Genomic DNA, 9,789 nt, shown 5'->3' with positions numbered 1-9,789 from the left:
ACTATGTTTCCTTTCTGGATGATCAGTAGTGGTGCCCAATTGGGACGATCGGGATTTAGTATTTGGGGTTGTCTTCTTTTCTTTTGGATCCATCCGTAGTAGGACCTTGTGTGTACTCTGAATGATGTAGGAATAATTTGATCATTGTGTGACGTGGCGATTGTAAGCCAACTGTTTACTTGTTCATTTACATGGGATTGTGTGAAGATGATCCTTCTTGCGACCATACCAAAATGCGGTTATGCCTCTAAGTCATGCCTCGACACGTGGGAGATATAGTCGCATTCTGGGCGTTACACCCACGAGAGACAAAGCTCACCAGATCCAAGCAGATCTGCTAGAGGCCAACGCTGACCAGACCCAATCATATCATCCGGAAACACACATCCACATGTCCTCCGTCGGTGCTAGGCACACGAGGACTGATGATTTCAATGAGTTTATTTGAAGACCTTAGACCAATTTTCATATTCTCTATGGCTAAATGAGAAATGATTTATGACCCCCAAAACAACTTTTCTAGTTGGTGTCCTCATCAAGCTCATATTTTTTTACTTTCTAGGTATTTTGGTGAATCCAAGAATCACATTTAGTACAAGACAATCATACTATGAATAGGGGCGCAAGAAAATACTTTGGTTTGAATTCCAATAACATATCCTAATACAAAGTTATCCAAAATCCACTTCCAAGCCATCGTTGTATGGATTTCTCTAAGCCTCGGTACCTCCAAAGATTTTCTTGAGGTACTCTTAAGAGATTACCCAGACTCAATTGTTCAGAACCATCGTTCTTTTTGTTTCGGAGCTATCAATCCCTATATTCCACTTTGAAAAACGTCTTGTTTTGTTCGACATTCCAAGCATCACATTTCATCAACTGGTCATAGTATACATTTGATAAATATGCTTATTCGTATTGAACTTTCGAGTAGTGACTTAGCTCTTCTCTGGAAATTTATGAAGTCTTGCGATGACTCTTTTTTGCAGGATACTGCTTCTCTCTGCTGATATCCTTACTCTTATGAACGTGGATGGTTGGACCATGAAGGGTTTGCAGTAAGAGGCAAAATTTCCCTAAGTTGAAAACCATCAATTCGTGGAGTCTTGGTTTGCAGCCAATGACCCGTACCTACACACTAAGACATTTCACTTGGTCCCAAAACTCCTAGTAAGGGTGTCAACCTTGCTAGTCTTGCTAGTTACAAATATTAATGTATTTTATGGTTGGAAGTGATGATTACATGTAAGTAATAAAACGTTTTAGATTGTAAACAATAAGAAAACAAATGATCAAGGTTGAATTTATGAGGAATAATGGACTGAGTTAGATAATTTCACTAGTGACATCTCTTATAAATCATAACATAGGTGTGGTGAATAATTACTGTTGCATATCGATTAAATTGAAGTTTTTATGATTGATCATATCATTCATGATTTCACATAGACATTGCGACCTTATATCCACATATAGTTATCCATATGCAACTATGGCTAATACTCCACTAGAAACAACTATCCAACATGCATATCAAAGTATTAAATAAAAATAGAGCATTGCATTAAGTAAGGTGGCATAATGTTAATAGTATATTATGTTTACTTCCAGATCATCACCGAGACAACTATCGAACTATCTTTTTATCCATAGTGGTGATAACACAATACAAGTTTTTTTTTTCTCTTTCTGTCACTAAGAGAATTTTTGTCTATAAATCACTATCCAACATGCATATCTAACTTGCAAGGTTAAACCAAACTAACTTACACAGCTCCCTCTCAGTGATCATTCATCTAAACATGGCCAGTGCGAAGACTAATTGATCGGGAAGCATATTTGTCTATAAGTCATGCAATAAAGAACTCACATGAATCCAAAATAAATCATACATGAACCTGATCATAAGATGAAAATTCATCACAGCGCAAAAAATACACCATTAATCACATCAGATGATCACAATCATGTTAGGAAGCTCATGTGATCATTGTCTTGATAACAAGGGATAGATGACGCCATCTAGCTAATATTATGGACCCATAGTCCATGGAAGACTACTCACACATGGACATGGTGGCAACAAGGGTGATGAAGATGATTCCAACGATGAATTCCTCCCCCAGGGGACTACCAAAAAAGGCCTCCAGATTGGATCAACGCGGAACAGGAGGTAGCGGCGGCGTAAAAAATCCTTGATAACTATTTTGTAGGGTTTCAGAAGAATATAAAGGCATGGGGGACCGAGAGACGGAAAGGGAGGTGCCCTAGGGGCCTTACGTGGCCCCACCTCATGCTCCACAAGCAGTTCGCATGGGGGAGACCTTGGGCGCCTCCTTGCCCCCTCTAGTGCCCCTGGCTTCATCTTAGTGTAAAACCTCCAAAAAAATATTTTTCTATTTTTTCCTCTCGTGAAGCGGTGATTTTAAAAAAAGTCTAAAAAACATGAAAAACAACAACGTGCATTGGGCACTCGATTAATAGGTTAGTCCAATAAGAAGATATAAAATAGTGCTAAAACTATGCCAACATGATATAAGAGTAGCATGAACATATCAAAAATTATAGATGCATTTGAGACGTATCATGTTCTACTGAGATATATGTATCATTGGTAATTCTGAGCCATTATGTCTTAGTAGAAAAGGTGCTACCTTTTTGTGTTTGGAACCACTGCGCATTCTCCATCGGCACTTTCGAGCGATGTATTTCTTCATGCTTGTGAACAATGCTTTGTCCGTTCAAATATATTAGACGCGGTTCCTTGGTTCCGCTAGAATCCTATAGTGCTTCCAAGCCTATGTTACATTTGAGTAATGATCAGGTTTTGGATCTCCTCTGTATATTCCCTACCATACACATTCGAGTTGGAAACCATCCACATCCATCATAACCACTTCATTCAGTTCACTCTACTCATTCCACTCCCTGCCAACCACTCTAAGCCACCACATCGAATTCAACTCCAGTCAATCCATCGACTACATAGAGAAAGAGAGATCCAAGACATGAGAAGAAGAAGGAATTGTTGCATGATTCCATGACTCACTTCTTGATTCTTTGACAGTCAAGAACTCCTCTCTTGAATACTTATACCTCGAGATCATCTCTTTCAACACATTCCTATTCATGTGAGAGACTGTTTCTTAGGAGTTTAGAGAGAAGCTTTGTTTGGGAATATTTCAAGGTGTTCTTACCAAGTGACTTTGCTTTGTTTATTACGCTTGGATGGTGAGTGCATCGAGATGGTCAGAAGATAGTTGTGATTCTACCAAGTTCAATCTGTGAAGGACTCAAGAGTTTGTATGTGCCCGGAGATTGCCCACTTTGTGGAGATGTACCCTTAGTGGGGCTTCTAAGTACAAGCCATTATGGAATATGCTGGTTGTGCTTCATGTGCCGCTTGGTCGGCGACGCAGCCGGGATCTTTGGATCCTAGAACATCTTGGTTTGAAACCTCCATCAACGTGGACGCAAGATAGAGACAACTATCCAGAGCATGGAAAATTTGCCGCTTCACGAGTGTTTTCATGTCTAAACCCTACCTCCTACTTGCAAGATTCTTACAATTCCCCTCCTTATTACTCTTGATCTCTTGCATGTTAAGTGCTTGTGGTTGTCTAGTCCTTGTTGCCTTAAGTTAAAAACTGTCAACCTAAAGTTTGGTAGTTGCATTATTTTGTAGCCCTATTCACCCTCCTCTGTCCTTAGACCTTGATCCCAATAGAACAACCGCTCTGTATCTCAAATCACCATCTATTTTGACTCAAAGGAACTAGCGTCTTCTTGATAAATAAGCATTTTTTTGTATCACTTCACACAAATGAGAAAGGAAATACTAACTCTTTTTATCTGAAAGGAGTTTTCAAATAAAAACCAGTTAATCCATAGCCTTATAGAAAAAATAATGCAATACATAGTGATAGTGTAATACAAAGAACTACCATCAAAAGTGAGCTTTGGCTTGTCGGTGAGGATTATGATGGTTCAATTTTTGGATTAAACACTATCTGTCACACCTTCTTTCCCATGCAAATTCGTTGTGTCCTACTGACGATTGAACCGTTGGTGGCCCATCGGCTAAGAGGCTCATCGTTGGGCCGGCCTCAGGGCCTAGCGCCCAAGGTGTGACCAGGGCCCCACGTCCCACATGAAGCCGTCCTTCCAGAAGGATCTTCATCTTGGCATGCAAGTCAAGAACCCCTCATTCGATCAAGGCTCTTGGTCGGTTAGCAAACTGTGTAACCCTAGGTCTCGTCCCCCTTTAATTATAAGGCAAGACCAGGGATAGCTCGAGGCATCTGACATCTAGTCATAGCCTCGATTGAAACAACTCCATGCATATTGTAACCCCCTCACACGGGGCGTTCCCCATATCAATCAAAACAAAAGCAGGAGTAGGGTATCACCTCCATGATGAGGGCTCGAACCTGTGTAAATTCCCCCTGAGGCATTCCGTTCTAGAACTTCCGATTCTGCGCTCTACCCTATCAGGGCTATTGATATCGTCACCTACAGTCCGTGAACTACATATCTGAGTGTTTCAGTAAGGGCGTGCATGGGTTTGTGCATTGTTGTGTAGGTGCGCATCCTTGTAATCTATTTTTTCTGAAGTGAGAATTAGCTGATCGAGAGAGGCATGCCATATATTTCAAAACTCATCCTCATGTCTGGGCTCTTTTAGAACTTAGACCCTACGTTTGATGTGGACCGCAATGTTTTTTAATATTTCATTGGCAGGGTCTTGTACTCGAGAGAACAGACTAGAAGACAAGTTGTATATGGTTTAAACCTATTCTATATCTAAATCTTATCTCAAACTTATACGATATTATACAATGATCTCTCGGTTCTGATACCATATTGACTTCATAATCCATCCAATTTCAAGAACTAAATCAAGACGGAGACTGACTTGGTCGACGCCATTCGTCCTTCCAGGGCTAAGGTAACAATGCATCCAACTTGGAGGAGTGTGGTTGCGTACAATGATCTTCTTTTCGATAAACGGGTGGGGTACATCCCTCATGTCAATCTCGTCAACGATGATGTCGGCCGCCGGGGTCGAGCTACTTACCCGTGGTGGTGCATGGTGGACACACACAGAGCGGAGGAGTACTTAAAGTTAGAGTACTGTTGTATCGGTAGTAGTGGAATCCGACATTGGTGTATAAGGGCAACTTTAGTAGAGTCGTTGTATTGGCAGCCTCCTTATGCACACAAAGCACGCTCCATGTGCATTATGGAGGCTACCGAGGTGATGCACAAACTCAAAGTCTCCATTTAGGCTGCCTTCATATCATGGGATCCACTCGTCAATTGGACATCCTTTTCCCACAATCTCTGTGCCATCACCATGTGAAGACTCCTTCACTCCATACACAAAGACCAGATATGGATGGCGGTCCATAAATTATGTCGTTTCTGATAGGTATGGTGATTCTGTTAGCAGAGCTGCTATACACACGATGTTTTTGGACGATCCAGGCACGATGCTCCACATCCAGCCATTGAATCAGAGAATAAAGTGCTTCACATCCATCTGATTGTGAATCGTGCATGCATCGTGCGTGGAGTGTCGTCTGTCTAGTATTTTCGTTCTGTTAGAGTGCCATTTTTGGTCAGAACCGCCATATTGGCAGTTATTATGGCGATTGGCCCATTATGATGACTCTGCTAGAGTTGATCTAAGTACCACCTTCACACTGCACCATGATATCATCAACCTCGCCAACAACAGGAGTTCATGCCGCTGTTTGTCCACCCTTTCCTTGGGCAAGATAAAGATGACCGTTACTGTTATTATTTGGTCGGGTTAGCATTCTTGAAAATTTCAATGGTTGCTTGGATGTAATCATAGAGGAAACATGTAGAAGATGGAGGTATTTGTCACGATATGTTGTGCTCAACACATGTGGTTGTCAAGTCTATTAGTTTTTATTTATGTATTAATTGCAACGTACACGTATTTAGCTAGTAACAATAAAATGTCACTTACAGTAAATATTGAACACCCAAAATGGTATCACAATGAAGTAGTAATATTATGTAAATTAGATCCTTCAAACTTACTTGTCGTACACATGGAGAGCTAATGAGAATTGAGAAGTAGACAAACTCCACAACAGATAAGGTTTCAAGTACGTTCAAGTTTTTCACATGGCAAGCGCTGCCTGATATCCTTGTTGGTAGGGATATACTTATTGATTGTCACACTAAGGTCTCTCCTGAATATCCAGTCTATTGACGGGTGCTGAAGATGTGTGCCATATGTTGTTCGCTTTCGTACACAGGAGATTTGGAGTGCTCTTGGTTTCAGGAGGTTATTGCTGGGTTCAAGATATGGGCAGATCAGACCAGTGATAGGGCAGGTGGGACTACGAGAATCACTCCATATGTTATTCTAGCAGAAATTGCCAGCACAATCAACAAAGCAGTCGCCACTGATAGGGCAGCTGGGACTAAGAGAATCTGTTGTAGTGGCTGTTTGGTATATTTGGCGGCAGAGAAGAGAAACTGTCCAGGATCCCAGAAGTATAAACACAATCACATCAAATTTTGCAAAGTGTCCACTCCAGAGTAATGAGGTGGTTGTTAAATGGGAGAAACCTCCAGCAAGGTTTATATATTAAATTTGGATGCTACATTTTTGGAAAATGACTCTCGAGTGGCTGCTACAGTCCTTGGGAACAGTCGTGGTTAGGCTTGGAAAATGACTCTTTGAAAGGAAGCGAGCTCACGGCTCAACCTTGGGCAAGCCTTAGCTGTTAGCACACAAATCTGTCGATCTCCAGTCAGGTAGCTCCTCGGCTCGATAAATATACTCCCTCCGTTCCTAAATACAAGTGAAATGATTGTAGTTATCCAAAGAAGGGAAAGCAAATAACTCAACTATTCCTGAAAATTTGATGCAAAAAAAAAACTATTCCTGAAATTCAAAAGAGTACGAAAAAACAGTGAATCGCCCACCGTGGGGCTCGAACCCACGACCACAAGGTTAAGAGCCTTGCGCTCTACCAACTGAGCTAGACGGGCCTGACATGCTGCTGCTTCTACGTTCGAAATTTACAAGAGAGTAAGTACAGCAGAATGGAACAGTTCAATCTTAAAAATGCAGCACTAACCAGAAAAAAAAAACATTCCAGGCATGGCAATGGTTTATGCAACGGAAATTATATGAAGGTCAGTCATAAAATGTAAAGTCGCTTCTGCATCCTTCCGGGCTTCCAGCAACTTCCAGAGCACCGAAGTTACACAAACATCCACAAAGCATGAAGAGATTTAGTTCAAACATGACCTCACATGTTTCGAACCTTAGTTCAAACACAAACATCACGGGCATCGGTAGCCCGTAGCACACAAGATCTCTCGATCTCGGGCAGGTAGCTCTCAAGTCGAACTGATGTTATTTCCGTTATGAAAAGTAATGGAAAGGGGTAATGTCCGGTTCAAAAAAAAAGGTAGCTCCTGACCTCGTTCAGCATGGTTGACATGGCGGGATGAGCAGTGATATTTGCTCTGGAAAGGAGCTTCGTTTCTGTCAGAATAACTTCAGCCTGAATGATTGTAGTTTTGCAAAAAACTCTAAAGAATGGAAGCGCCCACCGTGGGGCTCGAACCCACGACCACAAGGTTAAGAGCCTTGCGCTCTACCAACTGAGCTAGACGGGCTTTGCATACCAATTTCGCGTTCACAATGTAGACCTAAGTAACTAGAGCAAAATGGAACAGAAATCTTGGGAATGCACCACTAACAAAAATACTATTCCCTCCGTTCCAAAATAGATGACCCAACTTTGTACTAACTTTGTAGCAAAATTAGTATAAAGTTGAGTCATCTATTTTGGAACGGAGGGAGTACATCCGTCCGGATTTATTAGACCTCCTCTCATTTTGGGCTAAAGTTTAATCAACAAATTTAACTAATAAAATGTAAACTATATGTCATAAAAATTATGCCTTCGAAAAGCTCTTTCAAATACAAATCCAATCCAATAGTGTACTTTTTGTAGCATAGAATCTATATTTTGTTAGTCATATGAATGATGAAAATTTGGCTCAAAATACTAGGGACCTAATAAACCCGGACGAGGTAGTACTCCCAAGGCATGGTAATGGTGCATGCAACAGAATCTACATGAATCGCCTGAAGTCACTAAAATGTAAAGTCGTTACATGAACATCGGCAAGCATGAAGAGATGTAATTCAAACATGAGCAAAACACGTTCACCACAGCTGCACATAGTGTGAGGGAGGTTTGCTCTGGAAAGGAGCTTCGCTTCTGTCAGAGACTTCAGGCTGAAATGATAGTAGTTTTTTTCAGAAAAGGGAAAGAAAATAAGTAACTCAAACCAAAAGATGGAAAAAAAATTGAAATCGCCCACCGTGGGGCTCGAACCCACGACCACAAGGTTAAGAGCCTTGCGCTCTACCAACTGAGCTAGACGGGCTTGGTGCAGATCCATTTCGATTCATCCACTTACTTGGATGCGACAATCCCTGCCTTACTCGAATCGTCATCCATGAAAATCATACCTCGGATTCACGAGATCTCTGCGGGGATGCGGACTTGCTGCTGAGGATCCATCGGGCATGGTGGTTGGATGGTTCCTCCATGTCTCTGGCACTGGGAGTTGCCGCCCAGATCGAGTTGGATGGATCCTCCATGACGCTCCGATTCCTGCCCAGAAAAACGTAGATCAGGGCCGGACAGCTGCAGAAGAGACTCAGGATTTGACTTAATTCGATGTCGCAGCTAACAAATCGCTTACTCCGTACTCCCCGCGCCAAGATTTTACCTGTCCGCGGCCGCAGGGCTCCAAGTCTTGCCAATGGAGGTGCCGCGGACGGGGCGGGAGAGGAGGCTTACCGATTGCCGGAGTGGCTGGGAGGCTGGGGCAGAGCGCGAGGCTCGAGCCCACGCTTGCACTGCTGGACAAGCCCCAGGGGAGTAGCACCCGCGCTGCCGTCGGGCTTATTTCGATCGTGGAGGGGAGGCACGCGACAGGTGCTACACATGGAAAGAGGAGGAACGCCCAAAGGAGTGCGATGCAAACCATCCTATCCTATCCTATCCTATCCTTAGCTTGGCACAATTTGATCGTGGAGGGGAGGAGGGACGTCGTGGTGTGGTTGAGGATTGATTGCTGCTGCGTGCTCGTGCGGGACTCGGAAGCAGGCGAGCTGCCGGGCTCGTCAGGCGCCCCTATGTCTCGCTTCACGCGAGACAGAGTTGGGTCGGCCCAGGGGCGCGGGAACAACAGACTCGTTTTTTGTTTTGTTTCTTTTCACTTTTTTTTGGCTTTTATTTGTACTTTCAGTTATTCTAAATAAATATATTACAAAAATTAGTGTACATAAATCATTTGAAAAATATTTAAAAACATTTGAAAAATGTTAAATGGGTATAGACAAAATGTTTATCACGTACACAAAAAATGCATAAAAAATGTGTATGGAAAATTTTGATCAAGCATTAAAAAAAATTGAACAAGCGTTTGAAAAATGTTAATCATGCATTTGAGAAAAGTTTACCAAGTATTTGAAAAATGTTAAATATGTACAGAACAATGTTGACCATGTATTAAAAAAATTGTTAATCTTGTATTTGAAAAATGTTGATCGTGTATTAAAAAAATCTTAATCTTGTATTTGAAAAATATTAATCAAGCATTTGAAAATGTTTAAAATATGTATAGAAAAAATGTTGACCATGTATTAAAAAAGTTAATCTTGTATTTGAAAAATGTTTTTTAGGGTACGCCAAAGGCGTACCTTAGCTTTATAGA

The 9,789-nt window shown here is 41.7% G+C and overlaps 1 protein-coding gene and 3 non-coding genes across 7 annotated transcripts; all 4 read right to left on the bottom strand.

Annotated features, from left to right (window-relative positions):
* Positions 1 to 6,539: 6,539 nt before the first annotated feature.
* LOC125514252 lies at positions 6,540 to 9,151 on the bottom strand. Of its 4 annotated transcripts, none has more exons than XR_007286327.1 (3): positions 8,773 to 9,120; positions 8,537 to 8,681; positions 6,540 to 6,835 (listed from the first exon to the last, which is right to left on the bottom strand). XR_007286327.1 is itself a non-coding variant. In XM_048679547.1 (3 exons), exons 1-3 carry the CDS (start codon positions 9,017 to 9,019, stop codon positions 6,761 to 6,763), a joined length of 369 nt encoding a protein of 122 aa, XP_048535504.1. In that variant the 5' UTR covers positions 9,020 to 9,120; the 3' UTR covers positions 6,540 to 6,760. The 4 variants fall into 4 exon arrangements, 1 of the variants encoding a protein (XP_048535504.1); XR_007286329.1 differs by having other exon boundaries at positions 8,800 to 9,118; XM_048679547.1 differs by having other exon boundaries at positions 8,871 to 9,120.
* TRNAK-CUU lies at positions 6,963 to 7,035 on the bottom strand. The gene has a single exon. It is a non-coding gene; the product is annotated as a tRNA-Lys (tRNA).
* TRNAK-CUU lies at positions 7,599 to 7,671 on the bottom strand. The gene has a single exon. It is a non-coding gene; the product is annotated as a tRNA-Lys (tRNA).
* TRNAK-CUU lies at positions 8,379 to 8,451 on the bottom strand. The gene has a single exon. It is a non-coding gene; the product is annotated as a tRNA-Lys (tRNA).
* Positions 9,152 to 9,789: the final 638 nt, after the last annotated feature.

Source organism: Triticum urartu, chromosome 1 (genome assembly GCF_003073215.2).
Source record: "Triticum urartu cultivar G1812 chromosome 1, Tu2.1, whole genome shotgun sequence".
NCBI classification, from domain to species: Eukaryota; Viridiplantae; Streptophyta; class Magnoliopsida; order Poales; family Poaceae; genus Triticum; species Triticum urartu.
This window is presented reverse-complemented; position numbering and strand designations above follow the sequence as displayed.